Genomic DNA, 20,752 nt, shown 5'->3' with positions numbered 1-20,752 from the left:
TAAGATGATGCGGTCTGTACAGATGTAGTAGTGCGGGTGTAGTAAGATGGCGCGGTCTGTACAGATGTAGTAGTGCGGGTGTAGTAAGATGACGCGGTCTGTACAGATGTAGTAGTGCGGGAGTAGTAAGATGGCGCGGTCTGTACAGATGTAGTAGTGCGGGTGTAGTAAGATGACGCGGTCTGTACAGATGTAGTAGTACGGGTGTAGTAAGATGACACGGTCTGTACAGATGTAGTAGTGTGGGTGTAGTAAGATGGTGCGGTCTGTACAGATGTAGTAGTGCGGGTGTAGTAAGATGACGCGGTCTGTACAGATGTAGTAGTACGGGTGTAGTAAGATGGCGCGGTCTGTACAGATGTAGTAGTGCGGGTGTAGTAAGATGACGCGGTCTGTACAGATGTAGTAGTACGGGTGTAGTAAGATGACACGGTCTGTACAGATGTAGTAGTGTGGGTGTAGTAAGATGACGCGGTCTGTACAGATGTAGTAGTACGGGTGTAGTAAGATGACACGGTCTGTACAGATGTAGTAGTGCGGGTGTAGTAAGATGACGCGGTCTGTACAGATGTAGTGCGGGTGTAGTAAGATGACGCGGTCTGTACAGATGTAGTAGTGCGGGTGTAGTAAGATGACGCGGTCTGTACAGATGTAGTAGTGCGGGTGTAGTAAGATGACACGGTCTGTACAGATGTAGTAGTGCGGGTGTAGTAAGATGACGCGGTCTGTACAGATGTAGTAGTGCGGGTGTAGTAAGATGACGCGGTCTGTACAGATGTAGTAGTGCGGGTGTAGTAAGATGACGCGGTCTGTACAGATGTAGTAGTGCAAGTGTAGTAAGATGGCGCGGTCTGTACAGATGTAGTGCGGGTGTAGTAAGATGACGCGGTCTGTACAGATGTAGTAGTGCGGGTGTAGTAAGATGACGCGGTCTGCACAGATGTAGTAGTGCGGGTGTAGTAAGATGACGCGGTCTGTACAGATGTAGTAGTGCGGGTGTAGTAAGATGACGCGGTCTGTACAGATGTAGTAGTGCGGGTGTAGTAAGATGACGCGGTCTGTACAGATGTAGTAGTGCGGGTGTAGTAAGATGGTGCGGTCTGTACAGATGTAGTGCGGGTGTAGTAAGATGATGCGGTCTGTACAGATGTAGTAGTGCGGGTGTAGTAAGATGGTGCGGTCTGTACAGATGTAGTGCGGGTGTAGTAAGATGGCGCTGTCTGTACAGATGTAGTGCGGGTGTAGTAAGATGACGCGGTCTGTACAGATGTAGTGCGGGTGTAGTAAGATGGCGCGGTCTGTACAGATGTAGTAGTGTGGGTGTAGTAAGATGACGCGGTCTGTACAGATGTAGTGCGGGTGTAGTAAGATGGCGCGGTCTGTACAGATGTAGTGCGGGTGTAGTAAGATGGCGCGGTCTGTACAGATGTAGTGCGGGTGTAGTAAGATGGCGCGGTCTGTACAGATGTAGTAGTGCGGGTGTAGTAAGATGACGCGGTCTGTACAGATGTAGTGTGGGTGTAGTAAGATGACGCTGTCTGTACAGATGTAGTGCGGATGTAGTAAGATGACGCGGTCTGTACAGATGTAGTGCGGGTGTAGTAAGATGGCGCGGTCTGTACAGATGTAGTAGTGCGGGTGTAGTAAGATGATGCGGTCTGTACAGATGTAGTAGTGCGGGTGTAGTAAGATGACGCGGTCTGTACAGATGTAGTAGTGCGGGTGTAGTAAGATGACGCGGTCTGTACAGATGTAGTAGTGCGGGTGTAGTAAGATGGCGCGGTCTGTACAGATGTAGTGCGGGTGTAGTAAGATGACGCGGTCTGTACAGATGTAGTAGTGCGGGTGTAGTAAGATGACGCGGTCTGTACAGATGTAGTAGTGCGGGTGTAGTAAGATGACGCGGTCTGTACAGATGTAGTGCGGGTGTAGTAAGATGACACGGTCTGTACAGATGTAGTAGTGCGGGTGTAGTAAGATGACGCGGTCTGTACAGATGTAGTGCGGGTGTAGTAAGATGACGCGGTCTGTACAGATGTAGTGCGGGTGTAGTAAGATGGCGCGGTCTGTACAGATGTAGTAGTGCGGGTGTAGTAAGATGACGCGGTCTGTGCAGATGTAGTAGTGCGGGTGTAGTAAGATGACGTGGTCTGTACAGATGTAGTAGTTCGGGTGTAGTAAGATGACGCGGTCTGTACAGATGTAGTAGTGTGGGTGTAGTAAGATGGCGCGGTCTGTACAGATGTAGTAGTGCGGGTGTAGTAAGATGGCGCGGTCTGTACAGATGTAGTAGTGCGAGTGTAGTAAGATGACGCGGTCTGTACAGATGTAGTAGTGTGGGTGTAGTAAGATGACGCGGTCTGTACAGATGTAGTAGTGCGGGTGTAGTAAGATGACACAGTCTGTACAGATGTAGTAGTGCGGGTGTAGTAAGATGACGAGGTCTGTACAGATGTAGTGCGGGTGTAGTAAGATGACGCGGTCTGTACAGATGTAGTGCGGGTGTAGTAAGATGACACGGTCTGTACAGATGTAGTAGTGCGGGTGTAGTAAGATGACGCGGTCTGTACAGATGTAGTGCGGGTGTAGTAAGATGACGTGGTCTGTACAGATGTAGTGCGGGTGTAGTAAGATGGCGCGGTCTGTACAGATGTAGTAGTGCGGGTGTAGTAAGATGACGCGGTCTGTGCAGATGTAGTAGTGCGGGTGTAGTAAGATGACGTGGTCTGTACAGATGTAGTAGTTCGGGTGTAGTAAGATGACGCGGTCTGTACAGATGTAGTAGTGTGGGTGTAGTAAGATGGCGCGGTCTGTACAGATGTAGTAGTGCGGGTGTAGTAAGATGGCGCGGTCTGTACAGATGTAGTAGTGCGAGTGTAGTAAGATGACGCGGTCTGTACAGATGTAGTAGTGTGGGTGTAGTAAGATGACGCGGTCTGTACAGATGTAGTAGTGCGGGTGTAGTAAGATGACACAGTCTGTACAGATGTAGTAGTGCGGGTGTAGTAAGATGACGAGGTCTGTACAGATGTAGTGCGGGTGTAGTAAGATGGCGCGGTCTGTACAGATGTAGTAGTGCGGGTGTAGTAAGATGACGCGGTCTGTACAGATGTAGTAGTGCGGGTGTAGTAAGATGACACAGTCTGTACAGATGTAGTAGTGCGGGTGTAGTAAGATGACGAGGTCTGTACAGATGTAGTGCGGGTGTAGTAAGATGACGCGGTCTGTACAGATGTAGTAGTGCGGGTGTAGTAAGATGGCGCGGTCTGTACAGATGTAGTGCGGGTGTAGTAAGATGACGCGGTCTGTACAGATGTAGTGCGGGTGTAGTAAGATGGCGCGGTCTGTACAGATGTAGTAGTTCGGGTGTAGTAAGATGACGCGGTCTGTACAGATGTAGTGCAGGTGTAGTAAGATGACGCGGTCTGTACAGATGTAGTAGTGCGGGTGTAGTAAGATGGCGCGGTCTGTACAGATGTAGTAGTGCGGGTGTAGTAAGATGACGCGGTCTGTACAGATGTAGTAGTGCGGGTGTAGTAAGATGACGCGGTCTGTACAGATGTAGTAGTGCGGGTGAAATAAGATGACGCGGTCTGTACAGATGTAGTAGTGCGGGTGTAGTAAGATGACGCGGTCTGTACAGATGTAGTGCGGGTGTAGTAAGATGACACGGTCTGTACAGATGTAGTAGTGCGGGTGTAGTAAGATGACGCGGTCTGTACAGATGTAGTAGTGCGGGTGTAGTAAGATGGCGCGGTCTGTACAGATGTAGTAGTGCGGGTGTAGTAAGATGACGCGGTCTGGACAGATGTAGTAGTGCGGGTGTAGTAAGATGGCGCGGTCTGTACAGGTGACGTAAGATGGCGGCCGCCGTGATGACGTAGCACGTAGAGCGTGTGACGCCGGACTCAGCCGCAGTGTTCGGAGCCTCCGCCATGTACCGGACTCCTGGACGCCGCGCTCTGTCCCCGGACTCTCCGGTTCTGTACCGGGACAGCCCTCGCTCTCCGGAGGAGCGCTCCTGGTCCCGCGGCCACTCCCCGCCCCGGAAGCAGCGCTCTCCCAGCAGGCGCAGCCGCTCACCGGACAGAAGAGGCCGCTCACCGGACAGAAGAGGCCGCTCCCTGCACCGCTCCCGCTCCAGACCTCGGGGACACTCGCGCTCCAAGTCCCGGAGCCGTGCAGGCCGCTCCCGCTCCAGGCCCCGCCGCTCCCCTCCCACCCCGCACTGGGTCCGGTCCCCGGATGACGAGTACCGCCGTGAGGTGAGAGCCCGCCCCCGCGGACAAACCACGCCCCCTCCTCCGCGCTTCATTCCCGGTATCTGGAGCCGTAATCACGTGACGTCATCTATAGTCCGGGGCTCTGCGGTCCTACACTGGGGGGTCCGGTCCTGCGGTCTGGGGGCTCTGCGGTCCTACACTGGGGGGTCCGGCCCTGCGGTCTGGGGGCTCTGCGGTCCTACACTGGGGGGTCCGGCCCTGGGGGCTCTGCGGTCCTACACTGGGGGTCCGGCCCTGCGGTCTGGGAGCTCTGCGGTCCTACACTGGGGGGTCCGGCCCTGCGGTCTGGGGGCTCTGCGGTCCTACGCTGGGGGGTCCGGCCCTGCGGTCTGGGGGCTCTGCGGTCCTACACTGGGGGGTCCGGCCCTGCGGTCTGGGGGCTCTGCGGTCCTACACTGGGGGGTCCGGCCCTGCGGTCTGGGGGCTCTGCGGTCCTACACTGGGGGGTCCGGCCCTGCGGTCTGGGGGCTCTGCGGTCCTACACTGGGGGGTCCGGCCCTGCGGACTGGGGGGTCTGCGGTCCTACACTGGGGGGTCCGGCCCTGCGGTCTGGGGGCTCTGCGGTCTTACACTGGGGGGTCCGGCCCTGCGGTCTGGGGGCTCTGCGGTCCTACACTGGGGGGTCCGGCCCTGCGGTCTGGGAGCTCTGCGGTCCTACACTGGGGGGTCCGGCCCTGCGGTCTGGGGGCTCTGCGGTCCTACACTGGGGGGTCCGGCCCTGCGGTCTGGGGGCTCTGCGGTCCTACACTGGGGGGTCCGGCCCTGCGGTCTGGGGGCTCTGCGGTCCTACACTGGGGGGTCCGGCCCCGCGGTCTGGGGGCTCTGCGGTCCTACACTGGGGGGTCCGGCTCTGCGGTCTGGGGGCTCTGCGGTCCTACACTGGGGTGTCCGGCCCTGCGGTCGGGGGGCTCTGCGGTCCTACACTGGGGGGTCCGGCCCTGCGGTCTGGGGGCTCTGCGGTCCTACACTGGGGGGTCCGGCCCGGCGGTCTGGGGGCTCTGCGGTCCTACACTGGTGGGTCCGGCCCGGCGGTCTGGGGGCTCTGCGGTCCTACACTGGGGGGGGTCCGGCCCTGCTGTCTGGGGGCTCTACGGTCCTACACTGGGGGGTCCGGCCTTGCGGACTGGGGGTCTGCGGTCCTACACTCGGGGGTCCGGCCCTGCGGTCTGGGGGCTCTGCGGTCCTACACTCGGGGGTCCAGCTCTGCGGTCTGGAAGCTCTGCGGTCTTATACTGGGGGGTCCGGCCCTGCGGTCTGGGGGCTCTGCGGTCCTACACTGGAGGGTCCGGCCCTGCGATCTGGGGGCTCTGCGGTCCTACACTGGGGGGTGCGGCCCGGCGGTCTGGGGGCTCTGTGGTCCTAAACTGGTGGGTCCGGTCCGGCGGTCTGGGGGCTCTGCGGTCCTACACTGGGGGGTCCGGCCCTGCGGACTGGGGGTCTGCGGTCCTACACTCGGGGGTCCGGCCCTGCGGTCTGGGGGCTCTGCTGTCCTATACTCCGGGAGGATCCGGCTCTGCACTTGTACACTTGTTGGGGGGATCCGGCTCTGCACTCGTACTCTTGTTGGGGGGACAGGGTGGTCCGGTTCTGCACTCGTACTCTTGTTGGGGGGACAGTGTGGTCCGGTTCTGCACTCGTACTCTTGTTGGGGGGACAGGGTGGTCCAGCTCTGCACTTGTACACTTGTTGGGGGGATCCGGCTCTGCACTCGTACTCTTGTTGGGGGGACAGGGTGGTCTGACTCTGCACTTGTACACTTGTTGGGGGAGAGGGGGATCTGGCTCTGCACTCGTACACTTGTTGGGGGGACAGGGTGGTCCGGTTCTGCACTCATACTCTTGTTGGGGGGACAGTGTGGTCCGGTTCTGCACTCGTACTCTTGTTGGGGGGACAGTGTGGTCCGGTTCTGCACTCGTACTCTTGTTGGGGGGACAGGGTGGTCCGGCTCTGCACTTGTACACTTGTTAGGAGTGTTAGGTTGAACAATTAATAAAATGTTCAATTCTCTAGTTGCCTACTTCTGGCCTAATGGATATTGATCAGGTGCGCACCAAAGAAATACACCGGACACAGTCAGATGTAAACTCTCCTTGACCAATCTGTGGCTCAGCTCCAAGGGCTTTATTTAGTCAGAACACAGATGTATATATCTCCTGTAAGGGGGCTCGGTTAGCTCTAAAATGGGAGTGATCGGATGTATTCCATTGGTTAGTGGGTTGGGCATAGAGCAAGTCTGTGGGTGGATCCATGAGGTCATCAGGGTGGGTTGGTCCATGAGGTCATCAGGGTGGGCGTCATCTTGGATACCAGCACATGGTGGGCTGATACAGGAGATGGCGGCCATCTTTAAGGTCTCACTTTGAGCTGAGGAAACTTATGTAAGGTTAAACAATACACGTTAGGGGTCACTTCTCTCAACCTCTTATGTCTTGAGGTTAATTAAGTATTTGATCTTATGGCTCTCCTCAACAGTCCCCCCTAAATACTTTATTAACCTTTTCTTTTATCTTGATCCCACCGTGGTTCCCTAACCCACCAGTGTTAAGTGTTATTATGACATCAGAGGCTTCATGACAATATGGATGCTACTGACACCAGAGAATGTGTGACCAATTATTATGGGTATACTGCGGAGGTATATTGGAGCACGTTACCCATGTCCTCGGGACTTTCCTACCTGCGGGATCTATTAGTCTCCAATCTTCCATCTCCATGGTTACATAAAATACACATGTCACTCACCCTGATTTAACACATCCTAGATCTGACCGTCTCGCCCGGGAGGGGGAAATTGGAGTTTTCTCCAGCTTGAGACAAGTTTTTCCTTGTGGAAAACCTCCCTTTGTAGCTGGACTTTGACAAGCAGGTCAGATCCTACTCTGTCCCTAACTGTCTAACAAGTTTACAATGTGAGAGATGGATCCAGGAGGCGCTCAGCAATCCTGACCGAAGTAGGAGTAGTCAGGAGCACTTGGTAGGGACCCTCAAATCTCGACTCCAGGAATGTCTTTCTGATGCACTTCTTTACCAGCACGTAGTCACCAGGTTGGAAAGTATGGGTACCTTCACTAGTATCTGGACCTGGAATGGATGATAAAACTTGTACATGTGTTACTGACAGTTCTTTAGTAAGGACAATTACATAATTTACAAGAGTATCACTTCCTAAGGCTAGCTGTGGAAAATATTGACTCAACCTTGGAGGCCCCCCAAAAAGAATCTCGAATGATGTACGTTTTTAGTGGGACCCCTTGGAGTCTCTGAGTATAAGGCAGTGGGCAAAATGTCTGTCCAAGTCTGACCTCCTAACTGGCTTTCAGTATTTTATTTTTGAAGGCGCCATTCAGTGTTTCTACTTTCCCACTGCTCTGTGGGTGATATGGAGTATGTAAACCCAAATCCGCTCCCACCAATGTCCATAGTTCCTTAGTCAGAGCAGCAGTGAACGCAGGTCCTTGGTCACTCTCAATTACCTCTGGGACCCCATATCTGCTTACTACTTCAGTCATCAGTCTCTTAACAGTCACTCTGGCAGTCATGTTGGTTACTGGATAGGCTTCGGGCCATCCTGAGAACATGTCAGTCACTTCCAGTACATACTCGTACTTCCCTACTTTTGGCATTTGAATGTGATCAATCTGAATCCTCTGAAAGGGATAAAGTGGTTTAGCCAAATGTTTCTGAGTAACTTTCTGAGGCGGTGCTGGATTGCATGTTGCACACACAAGGCAGGACTTGCAATATTTTTGGGTAACAGTAGAGATTCCAGGTGCCATGTAAGTCTTCCAAATCAGGTCATTCATCCGATTCTTGCCTCTGTGGGTGATACCGTGTGCCCATTCTGTCACCGAGGGGTACAGATTACGGGGTAGACAGACCTTTTTGTTCACCCTCCAGACTCCATCTTCATCCTTTTTAGCTCCTCCTTCTTGCCATGACTTCTTTTCATCATCTGATGTCTTGTCTTGATGTAGATGGATAATCCTCATAAGAGAGCCTTTAGTCCCTTCTTCAGTGTCTTGTGACACGTACACCGCTGCTTTCTCTTTCCCAAATGGATCTGCAGCATAAGTTTTTGCTGTTTTGTCAGCAAATAAATTCCCCCTTGCTTCTGGAGAATCCAATCTCCTGTGAGCTTTGATCTTGATCACTGCAACCTCCGAAAGTAGATCTAGAGCGGCCACAAGTTCTTGTACGGTAGCAACATGTTTTACAGGAGTTCCACTGGACGTTAGGTATCATCTGGCTGCCCAGATACTGCTGAAGTCATGAGCCACTCCGAAAGCGTATCTTGAATCCGTGTAGATGTTGACCACCTTCTCCGTTGCTTCCTGACAAGCCAACGTCAAAGCCTTAAGTTCCACTTCTTGTGCAGACATGTGCGGTGGTAGGGATCCGGCTGAGATGACCTGGTCATGTGTAACCACGGCATACCCCGTATGGAATCTTCCTGTTTCATCTGCAAATCTGGAACCATCAGTGAAGAACGTCAGGTCAGCATGTGGGAGTGGGTTTTCAGACACGTTTTTCTTGGAGGCTGCTTCTTCCTGCATTTCTTCGAGACAGTCATGATCCTCTGAGTGTGTAGAGGCATCTTCTCCGAGAGCATCAGCATCATCATCCACATCCCCCCTGGAAAGAGGAAGCAGCATGGACAGTTTGAGGATGCTGCAGCGGACAAGAGTGACATTATCCGGAACCAAGAGGGAACATTGGAGTCTCATATGACGCTGCACCAACAGATGTTTATGTTGCAAGAATAGCAATTATGTCGTGTGGAGCCATTAAGAGAACTGGATGTCCTCAGATGATATCAGAATTTGGGATTCCAAAAGCTGGTGCAGACTGTATGGCCTGTTTAAGAGCGTAGAAAGCTTCCACGGATTTGGTACATAGTGGAAACGCTGACGTCTTGAGTTCATCGTACAATGGCTGCATCAGCTTGGAGGCATCTGGAATCCATTGGCGACAAGTGATAGGTCAGCCAACTCATCCGAGGCCCATGTCTTAAGTTGTTGGCAGAACTGAACGCCAGAGTCCCATGTAGTGTCACTGGCAAGCGAGTCATCATTGAACACGATATCCATACCAGGCCAATATGCATCGCCTGCTTTAAGATTTGCAAGGGAAATGAGATCTGAAATGAGATCTTGCCACGTGGCTGGGTAAGTACTTTGGATTTGAAGCATGCTTCTGTAGAAAGGCATCGGCTGTTTTTCTGGATCTAGAACTTCATTCAACAGAGTAGCATCTTGCTGGGGTGTATACTTGACATAGAGGGTGGGCTCCTCAGACATGAGCATTGGCACTGTTGGTGGTGGCACCTTAGGCGGGAGTAGAGATGGCACCGGGAGTACAGATGTAATCACTTTTGAATGAGGATCAGGAGGTAACAAACCTGGAATGAGGGGCTCTATTTGGGCAGCTCCAACATGTAGTGGGGTCCAGGTGACGCAGGCAGTCTTAAAAGCTTTCAGTCCTGTCCTCATTACTAATTAACCTGATTTTGGAGAGGCGGCAAATGCTTGGGGGGCTACACTTGTTTATTATTCCAACCATTTCTCTTGTACATGCATGAACAGGGAAACCGAAAATGCCAACACCAATGGCGGGAATTGTCAAGGTCTCAATCTGCTCACTAATATTCGCATACTCTAAAATGCGAGTTATTGCTGCACAAAGTTGTTGGGCACTAACGTCTGGATGAATAGGGTCATAAGTAGGGGTCACAGCATGTATGATCATTCTACATGGAAGATTGCCAGCTTTAGTCACCGCTATGTCCCCAACAGCTATCTGACCACGTGACTCAACAATGATTTGACTGTCAGCTTGAATAGTCGCCCCTGCTGCTTCCACTATAGGTCTAGCTACACCTCTGTTGTGCTCTAACCGAGAATTGGCAGCATTAACCCCTTCCCGACCTTTGACGCAGCGTATGCGTCATGAAAACCTGTTCTAATCCGACCTGTGACGCAGCATATGCGTCATGGTCGGATCGCGTCCCTGCAGGCTGGGTGAAAGGGTTAACTCCAGCCCAGGGGGGGTGGCTTCGCCCCCCCGTGGCTACGATCGCTCTGATTGGCTGTTGAAAGTGAAACAGCCAATCATAGCAATCTGTAATATTTCACCTATGAACATTGGTGAAATATTACAATCCAGCCATGGCCGATGCTGCAATAGCATCGGCCATGGCTGGAGACCCCGATCTGGCCCCCCCACGACTGACGGCAGCGATCTGCAGCCGCCGTCAGTGTTCCGTACCCCTCCATCCTGTCCTAAGCGCCTTCCTCTCCCCTCCGCCAAATCGGCCGGCAGATTCGTTCCCTGTACATTTTGGTCGCTGTGATAGAACCTATCACAGCGATCAAAATAAAAAAAATAGTAAATAACCCCCCCTTTATCACCCCCATAGGTAGGGACAATAATAAAACACAGAAAATATATTTATTTTTGTTTTTCCATTAGGGTTAGGGTTGCACTTGGGGCTCGGGTTGCACTTGGGGCTCGGGTTGCACTTGGGGCTCGGGTTGCACTTGGGGCTCGGGTTGCACTTGGGGCTCGGGTTGCACTTGGGGCTCGGGTTGCACTTGGGGCTCGGGTTGGAATTAGGGTTAGAATTAGGTTATGTGCACACGGTGCGGATTTGGCTGCGGATCCGCAGCGGAGTGGGCGCTGCGGATTCTTAGCAGTTTTCCATCACGTTTACAGTACCACGTAAACCTATGGAAAACTAAATCCGCTGTGCCCATGGTGCGGAAAATACAGCGCGGAAACGCTGCGTTGTATTTTCCGCAGCATGTCAATTCTTTGTGCGGATTCCGCAGCATTTTACACCTGCTCCATAATAGGAATCAGCAGGTGAAATCCACACAAAAAACACTGGAAATTCACGGTAAATCTGCAGGTAAAGCGCAATGCGTTTTACCTGCAGATTTTTCAAAAATGGTGCGGAAAAATCCGCACACAAATCCGCAACGTGGGCACATAGCCTTAGGGTTGGAATTAGGGTTAAGACTAGGGTTAGGGGTGTGTTGGGGTTAGGGTTAGGGGTGTGTTGGAGTTAGAATTGAGGGGTTTCCACTGTTTAGGCACATCAGGGGGTCTCCAAACGCGACACGGCGCCACCATTGATTCCAGCCAAACTTGCGTTGAAAAAGTCAAATGGTGCTCTCTCCCTTCTGAGCCCCGACGTGTGCCCAAACAGTGGTTTACCCCCACATGTGGGGTACCAGCGTACTCAGGAGAAACTGAACAACTTTTGGGGTCCAATTTCTCCTGTAACCCTTGGGAAAATAAAAAATTGCGGGCTAAAAAATTATTTTTGAGGAAAGAAAAATGATTTTTTATTTTCACGGCTCTGCGTTATAAACTTCTGTGAAGCACTTGGGGGTTCAAAGTGCTCACCACACATCTCTAGATAAGTTCCTTTGGTGGTCTAGTTTCCAAAATGGGGTCACTTGTGGGGGGTTTCTACTGTTTAGGCACATCAGGGGCTCTGCAAACGCAATGTGTCGCCCGCAGAGCATTCCATCAAAGTCTGCATTTCCAAACGTCACTACTTCACTTCCGAGCCCCGGCATGTGCCCAAACAGTGGTTTACCCCCACATATGGGTTATCAGCGTACTCAGGAATAACTGGACAACAACTCTTGGGGTCAAATTTCTTCTGTTACCCTTCGGAAAATAAAAAATTCTGGGCTAAAAAATCATTTTTGAGAAAAGAAAAATTATTTTTTATTTTCACGGCTCTGCGTTATAAACTTCTGTGAAGCACTTGGGGGTTCAAAGTGCTCACAACACATCTAGATCAGTTCCTTGGGAGGTCTAGTTTCCAAAATGGGGTCACTTGTGGGGGAGCTCCAATGTTTAGGCACACGGGGGCTCTCCAAACGCGGCATGGTGTCTGCTAATGATTGGAGCTAATTTTCCATTCAAAAAGCCAAATGGCATGCCTTCCCTTCCGAGCCCTGCCGTGCGCCTAAACAGTGGTTTACCCCCACATATGGGGTATCGGCGTACTCAGGACAAACTGGACAACAACATTTGGGGTCCAATTTCTCCTGTTACCCTTTGGAAAATAAAAAATTCCGGGCTAAAAAATCATTTTGGAGGATAGAAAAATTATTTTTTATTTTCACGACTCTGCGTTATAAATTTCTGTGAAGCACCTGGGGCTTTAAAGTGCTCACTATGCATCTAGATAAGTTCCTTGGGAGGTCTAGTTTCCAAAATGGGGTCACTTGTAGGGGAGCTCCAATGTTTAGGCACACAGGGGCTCTCCAAACGCGACATGGTGTCCGCTAACGATGGAGATAATTTTTCATTCAAAAAGTCAAATGGCGCTCCTTCCCTTCCGAGCCTTACCATGTGCCCAAACAGTGGTTTACCCCCACATGTGAGGTATTGGTGTACTCAGGAGAAATTGCCCAACAAATTTTAGGATCCATTTTATCCTGTTGCCCATGTGAAAATGAAAAAATTGAGGCTAACAGAAATTTTTTTGTGAAAAAAAAGTACTTTTTCATTTTTACGGATCAATTTGTGAAGCACCTGGGGGTTTAAAGTGCTCACTATGCATCTAGATAAGTTCCTTGGGGCGTCTAGTTTCCAAAATGGGGTCACTTGTGGGGGAGCTCCAATGTTTAGACACACAGGGGCTCTCAACGCGACATGGTGTCCGCTAAAGATTGGAGCCAATGTTTCATTCAAAAAGTCAAATGGCGCTCCTTCCCTTCCGAGCCCTGCCGTGCGCCCAAACAGTGGTTTACCCCCACATATGGGGTATCGGTGTACTCAGGACAAATTGGACAACAACTTTCGTGGTCCACTTTCCCTTGGGAAAATAAAAAAATTGTTGCTAAAAGATCATTTTTGTGACTAAAAATAAATGTTCATTTTTTCCTTCCATGTTGCTTCTGCTGCTGTGAAACAACTGAAGGGTTAATAAACTTCTTGAATGTGGTTTTGAGCACCTTGAGGGACGCAGTTTTTAGAATGGTGTCACTTTTGGGTATTTTCAGCCATACAGACCCCTCAAACTGACTTCAGATGTGAGGTGGTCCCTAAAAAAATGGTTTTGTAAATTTTGTTGTAAAAATGAGAGATCACTGGTCAAATTTTAACCCCTATAACTTCCTAGCAAAAAAAAAATTTGTTTACAAAATTGTGCTGGTAAAGTAGACATGTGGGAAATGTTATTTCTTAACTATTTTGTGTCACATAACTGGTTTAATAGAATAAAAATTCAAAATGTGAAAATTGCGAAATTTTCAACATTTTCGCCAAATTTCTGTTTTTTTTTCACAAATAAACACAAATTATCGACCTAAATTTACCACTAACATGAAGCCCAATATGTCACGAAAAAACAATCTCTGAATCGCTAGGATCCATTGAAGCGTTCCTGAGTTATTACCTCATAAAGTGACACTGATCAGAATTGCAAAAAACGGCCAGGTCATTAAGGCCAAAATAGGCTAGGTCATGAAGGGGTTAACAATAGCTTCTGTCTCCATTGTTATGTCACCCTTTCCCACCACTAACAAGGGTCCCTCAGGAAGTTCTTTTTCAAAAGTAGGTTGCCAACATTCCCTCCCTTTTGTGCTTCCTGTGCTATTGGTATCCCCCTCCCAGATTGAGCCCCCCTTGTTACAGTTGCCACCGTCCCATACAGGTGTGCGCTTGGCTACGAGAGAGCCTGTGAGTTACTGGGTATAGGGTTAGGTAGACTGTGTGAGAGTGCTGTTGTAGCGGAAGCATTGGGAGGAGAGGCCGTTGCTTGGAGCATCTCGTGTGGGTGTGCGGCTAAATTGGCAGTGGAAGTGACAGTAGAAAGGGTCGGTGCCGGGGACAATCCAGGTGGGAGGATTGCTGGATTCATGACAGGAGTGATAGGAGAAAGGGTTGGTGCCCCATTGGAAACCACTGAGACACGAAACATGGGTAAAGCCTGTTCACTTCCCGAAGGAATATAGTATTGGCCGTTAATGGTCATTACTGGGTAACAAGGATTTAGTGATGTGTTGTGTAGCCTTAGTCTGAGATGTTCACCACCTGGAGCAGCATATTTGCCATCCACAAAATGGCCGCCGCCAGAATTACATTTGCCATCCACAAAATGGCCGCCGTCAGAATTAAAGGGACTCTGTCACCTGAATTTGGAGAGAACAATTTTCAGTCATATGGGCGGGGTTTTCGGGTGTTTGATTCGCCCTTTCCTTACCCGCTGGCTGCAATATTGAATTGAAGTTCATTCTCTGTCCTCCGTAGTACATGCCTGCACAAGTCAATCTTGCCTTACGCAGGCGTGTACTATGGAGGACAGAGAATGAACTTCAATCCAATATTGCAGTCAGCATGCAGCCAGCGGGTAAGAAAAGGGCGAATCAAACACCCGAAAACCCCACCCCTATCACTGAAAATTGTTCCCTCCAAATTCAGGTGACAGAGTCCCTTTAACACATGGCCCATCCACAAAATGGCTGCTGCCAGAGCTAGCACTTTTGCCATCCACAAAATGGCTGCTATTAGAAATAGCACATGGCCCATCCACAAAATAGCTGCTGCCAGACTTACATTTGCTATGCACAAAATGGCTGTTATTAGAATTAGCACTTTTGCCATCCACAAAATGGCTGCTGCAAGAGCTAGCACTTTTGCCATCCACAAAAAGGCTGTTAGAATTAGCACATGGCCCATCCATAAAATGGCTACCGCCAGAATTAGCACATTTGCCATCCACAAAATGGCTGCCGCCAGAATTACATTTGCCATCCGCAAAATGGCTGCCACCAGAATTAGCACTTTTGCCATCCACAAAATGGCTGCTGCCATCATTAACACATTTGCCATCCACAAAATGGCTGCTGCCATCAGAATAAGCACATGGCCCATCCACAAAATGGCTGCTGCCAGCATTAACACATTTGTCATCTACAAAATGGCTACCATTAGAATTAGCACATTTGCCATCCACAAAATGGCTGCTGCCAGAATTAACACATTTGCCATCCACAAAATGGCTGCTGCCAGCGTTAACACATTAGCCATCCACAAAATGGCTGCTGCCAGAGTTAGCACATGGCTCTGGGCCACCATTATACGGTGGTGGCCGCTCACAGGATATATTTTTGTAATAATAATTTTATTTATATAGCGCCAACATATTCCGCAGCGCTTTACAAATTATAGAGGGGACTTGTACAGACAATAGACATTACAGCATAACAGAAATCACAGTTCAAAACAGATACCAGGAGGAATGAGGGCCCTGCTGCTCGCAAGCTACAATCTATGAGGAAAAGGGGAGACACGAGAGGTGGATGGTAACAATTGCTTTAGTTATTTGGACCAGTAATACACATAACTCAAAACTGTACCCTTTTTATTCCTTTCCTCTTCTACCCAATTTTCTCTATACAGACTTTCAGAGACTCCCATGCCCTAGCTTTTTTTTTTTTTTCCAAGACAATCTTCCACTCCAGGGGCTGTAACTTCCCCCTTCTGGCATTCCACACAACTTCATAAGCTTTTTACATTGTTTAACATGACTCTTCCCTTCACGAGTCGCCACTAATGTGCACGAGTCTAACTTGCCATCTGAATTTGGCTTAGTTCCAATACGGCAGAACTGCATTAATTTCTCCATCTTTCTATAGATATCTTGAGATATATAACAAACACCAAACAAACAATAAGACGGGGGAGATTACTCAAACCGGAGATTCTAAAGGGAACTGAGTCTGCAGCACACGCTTCCTATTCCTTCTTGTCACGTGGTCCCTGTTTAACTTCCGTGTTCCGTGCTTTACAAACCAATTATTCCCTACTTAATCAAATTACTCCTAAATTACCAGGCCCCGTGCTGAGTCAGTTCACTCCAAGTCACAAGGCAAAACAAAATTTATTAGGCTCGAACTGAGTCACCTCACTCGAAGTTTACGGGCCGCTACACAATTTATTAGGCGCTGAACTGAGTCATCTCACTCCAAGTTAACGGGCCCCTACTAGGCAGAGTCAATTCACTCCAGGTCCTAGTCTCTCCTATACAAAACTGAAAATCGTATCACAGGTGACAACCGTGTACTGTACCACAGACAATAATTTTTTTTATTTTAATTTTTTTTTTTACGCTGAAAAAAAATCTGCTTGCTCTCTTAACTACCAGTCATCTCCCCTCTTCACAACACGTAACCGGCAGTAGGCAACTAAAACAGGTGACGGTTCTTGTAATTAAATGACCAGCAGCGGAGAGACCCTTCTGCCGTCTTACAGATACCGCGAAAACCGGACACGGTCAGGCAATCTGCACAGGATACCCCGAAGGACACAGGTAAAGACTACAGATTATAAAAATCAGCAGACTTACCGTGTTCTGATAAGGAGATGATCAGTCTCCAGGTTCGGGGTATTCAGCGCGTCCTGGTTGGGCCGCCAAATATGGTAGGGTGAACAATTAATAAAATGTTCACTTAAGTTGCCCACTTCTGGCCTAATGGATATTGATCAGGTGCGCACTAAAGAAATAACGTGACAACTCACAGTCAGATGTAAACTCTCCTTGATCAATCTATGGCTCAGCTCCAAGGGCTTTATTTAGTCAGAACACAGGTTTATGTAACCCCTGTAAGGGGGCTCGGTTCGCTCTGAATTGGGAGTGATCGGATGTATTCCATTGGTTAGTGGGTTGGGCAATGAGCAAGTCCATGGGCGGATCCATGAGGTCATCAGGGTGGGTTGGTCCATGAGGTCATCAAGGTGGGCGTCACTGGAAGGATCCATGAAGTCATCAGGGTGGGCGTCATCTTGGATACCAGCACATGGTGTGCTGATACAGGAAATGGCAGCCATCTTCAGTGTCTCACTTTGATCTGAGAAAACGTATGCAAGGTTAAACAATACATGTTATGGGTCACTTATCTCAATCTCTTATGTCTTGAGGTTAATTAAGTATTTGATCTTATGGCTCTCCTCAACAGGAGGAGAGGGGGATCTGGCTCTGCACTCGTACACTTGTTGGGGGGAGAGGGGAATCCGGCTCTGCACTCTTACACTTGTTGGGGGAAGAGGGGGATCCAGCTCTGCACTCTTACACTTGTTGGGGGAAGAGGGGGATCCAGCTCTGCACTCTTACACTTGTTGGGGGACAGGGGAGATCCGGCTCTGCACTCGTACACTTGTTGGGGGAGAAGGGGGATCCGGCTCTGCACTAGTACACTTGTTGGGGGAGAAGGGGGATCCGGCTCTGCACTCGTACACTTGTTGGGGGAGAAGGGGGATCCGGCTCTGCACTCGTACACTTGTTGGGGGGAGAGGGGAATCCGGCTCTGCACTCTTACACTTGTTGGGGGGGAGAGGAGGATCCAGCTCTGCACTCTTACACTTGTTGGGGGACAGGGGAGATCCGGCTCTGCACTCGTACACTTGTTGGGGGGACAGGATGGTCTGGCTCTGCACTTGTACACTTGTTAGGAGAGGGGGATCCGGCTCTGCACTCTTACACTTATTGGGGGGTGAAGGGGATCCGGCTCTGCACTCTTACACTTGTTGGTGGAAGAGGGGGATCCAGCTCTGCACTCTTACACTTGTTGGGGGGGACAGGGGAGATCCGGCTCTGCACTCGTACACTTGTTGGGGGGAGAGGGGGGATCCGGCTCTGCACTCTTACACTTATTGGGGGACAGGGGGGATCCGGCTCTGCACTCGTACACTTGTTGGGGGACAGGGGGGATCTGGTTCTGCCATCTCTTCCTTTTCTCTCCTGGAGATTACTTTGCTTTTTCCTCCTCTGTTTTCAGCGTCGTCGCTCCCCCGGTCGTCATTCCCCCAGTTTTCGCTCCAGTCCAGCCAGGGAACCCCGCACTTCTGGGCACCGGACTCGGGCCAGCCCACCGCAGCAGGACAGGTAGGTGTGAGACCCTTGGGTGGGGGAGGTGCGGACCATGCTGCTGGCGGCCATCACAGTGGGGGGGCGGCATTGTACCTTTGCGGTGTCACATCATCTCGCTGTTGTTCCGGGGTCTGCTGGTTACAATGTTGTTCTTGGGAAAACCCCTTTAACCCTTTCCTTGGCGCCGCCAGTTTGCGTTTCCATGTTTTCCCTCCGTAATATCCTTCTGTTTTCTGCCCTCTTAGACGTATCGGGCTCGTGTTATCGGGACAAGTTGCGCTCCAGTGACACCGCTCATCTTACCGCACTGGAAAATACCAAGTGCTATTCCCACCGACTTATTTGTACGCCACAATGTGTGGTCAAATTACCCCACAACACCGTTCTCATTGGTACAGTTACGGCGCATTGTGGCACCGTTCTCGTCTGTACTGTTACTGCACATTGTGACACCATTCTCCTCGTCTGTACGGTGACGGCACATTGTGACACCGTTCTCGTCTGTACGGTTGCGGCACATTGTGACGCCGTTATGGTCTGTACGGTTATGGCACATTGTGACACCGTTCTCCTCGTCTGTACGGTTATGGCACATTGTGACACCGTTCTCCTCGTCTGTACGGTTATGGCACATTGTGACACCGTTCTCCTCGTCTGTACGGTTCTGGCACATTGTGACACCGTTCTCCTCGTCTGTACGGTTCTGGCACATTGTGACACCGTTCTCCTCGTCTGTACGGTTATGGCACATTGTGACACCGTTCTCATTGGTACGGTTGCGGCACATTGTGACACCGTTCTCCTCGTCTGTACTGTTACGGCACATTGTGACACCGTTCTCATTGGTACGGTTGCGGCACATTGTGACACCGTTCTCCTCGTCTGTACGGTTGTGGCACATTGTGACATCGTTCTCCTCGTCTGTACGGTTGTGGCACATTGTGACTCCGTTCTCGTCTGTACGGTTGTGGCACATTGTGACACCGTTCTCCTCGTCTGTACGGTTGTGGCACATTGTGACACCGTTCTCCTCGTCTGTACGGTTGCGGCACATTGTGACATCGTTCTCCTCGTCTGTACGGTTGCGGCACATTGTGACATCGTTCTCCTCGTCTGTATGGTTGCAGCACATTGTGACTCCGTTCTCGTCTGTACGGTTGCGGCACATTGTGACACCGTTCTACCTCTTTGTTGACGTCAGAGTCGACACATGCGCATCCTGTCACATCCGGCGCAATTTTGTTGAAGACACTGTCTGCGAATTCGCATATGTGGTGTCTTCAATAAAATGGTGTTAGAGATTGCGGGATGTCCACTCTGGCACCATTTTATTGAGGTAAAATGAGGTAACGAATATCCCCCCTCATCCTGGTATATGCTCCCTGTGGAGATACGGGGGGTCAGCAGCGGGTGCTCTCGTCCGCTGGCTCGAGACCGCATGGACCAGAGATCTTCCCACTGCACACCCGCTCTCCTTTTACTGTGGGAATAATGCTACTCAGACAACACAGGGTGAGGGTAACACAATGTGGTAATACTTGATTGTACCACAAAACAGGCAGATAACACACACAACAGTCCCAGCAATACCCAAGATTGTGCACATTAGAGTCTCACCCTTCCACTGACTTGCCAGGATAATGGCAGATGTTACGTCACAGCTCCCAGGGTCGCTACCCCACCTGTGATACGCACACAGAGAGGAGGGAACGACAAGCGTAGGAAGATGACAGTCCATTCAGGTACAAGGCCAGGGGACCGGAGGGTCACAACCTGGCTTCTCCACAAACGTATCTATGGGGCTCAGGCGAACAGTGAGTCTAAATCCTGACTACCCCAAACGTATCCATGGATTCGCGATGGTATTTTTCCAACCGGGAACGAGGTCCCCTAAGGCCCCTTTCACACATCAGGTTTTTGCCGACAGTCACAATCCGGCGAATTTTGAAAAAAACTGATTTGGCAAAAGCTGCCGCCAGATCCGTTTTTTTCCTCAGACTTGTATTGGTGCCGGATAGCCTCACGCATCATCTGTTTTTTTGCCAGATCCATCAAAAATTTGTTTTCCGGTGGCCGGAGAAAACGTACAGAGGAACGTTTTTCCTGTCCGACGAAAAAATGCACAGCGACGGATCCGGCAAAAAACTGATGAAACGTGAGGTGAAATGATGGTCTCTCTCTCTCGAACAGGAAGTCCAAACTCTATCCTCGGGGGGGGGGGAGGGGAACGGATCCAGCAGAAAAACTGGTCCGTCGCATCAATTTTTCACAATTTGCAACGGATCCTTTTTTTTTCAAATTAGCTGGATTGTGCCTGACGGCTAAAAATTGATGTGTGAAAGGGGCCTAAGCCGGCATCCTGTAAAATGACAAATGTGTCCCTCATGATGGAGCCATGATGTCTTGGCTGCTGTCCTGTAGAGTCTCTGTGCAGCTCTACAGTATAATACTCCACAGCCCTGATCACTACTGAGCATGTGCATATAGTGCAGCTATGGGGTATAATACTGCACAGCACCGATCACTACTGAGTATTATACCCCATAGCTGCTGTCACGATAATGTAAAAATGTCATAT

At 50.3% G+C, this 20,752-nt stretch overlaps 1 protein-coding gene across 1 annotated transcript in view; it reads left to right on the top strand.

The window, feature by feature from the left end:
- The first annotated feature begins 3,863 nt into the window (after nucleotides 1-3,863).
- The window catches only part of LOC143804127 (zinc finger protein 318-like), a 28,169-nt gene continuing 11,280 nt past the window's right edge, over nucleotides 3,864-20,752 (top strand). The window contains exons 1-2 of the mRNA XM_077281896.1: nucleotides 3,864-4,265; nucleotides 18,083-18,189. Of these exons, the coding sequence (XP_077138011.1) occupies nucleotides 3,936-4,265; nucleotides 18,083-18,189 (437 nt within the window). The 5' untranslated portion in view covers nucleotides 3,864-3,935. The remainder of the gene's footprint in view (nucleotides 4,266-18,082; nucleotides 18,190-20,752) is intronic.

The sequence above is a fragment of the Ranitomeya variabilis genome, chromosome 2 (assembly GCF_051348905.1).
Source record: "Ranitomeya variabilis isolate aRanVar5 chromosome 2, aRanVar5.hap1, whole genome shotgun sequence".
In the NCBI taxonomy this organism is placed as follows: Eukaryota; Metazoa; Chordata; class Amphibia; order Anura; family Dendrobatidae; genus Ranitomeya; species Ranitomeya variabilis.
This window is presented reverse-complemented; position numbering and strand designations above follow the sequence as displayed.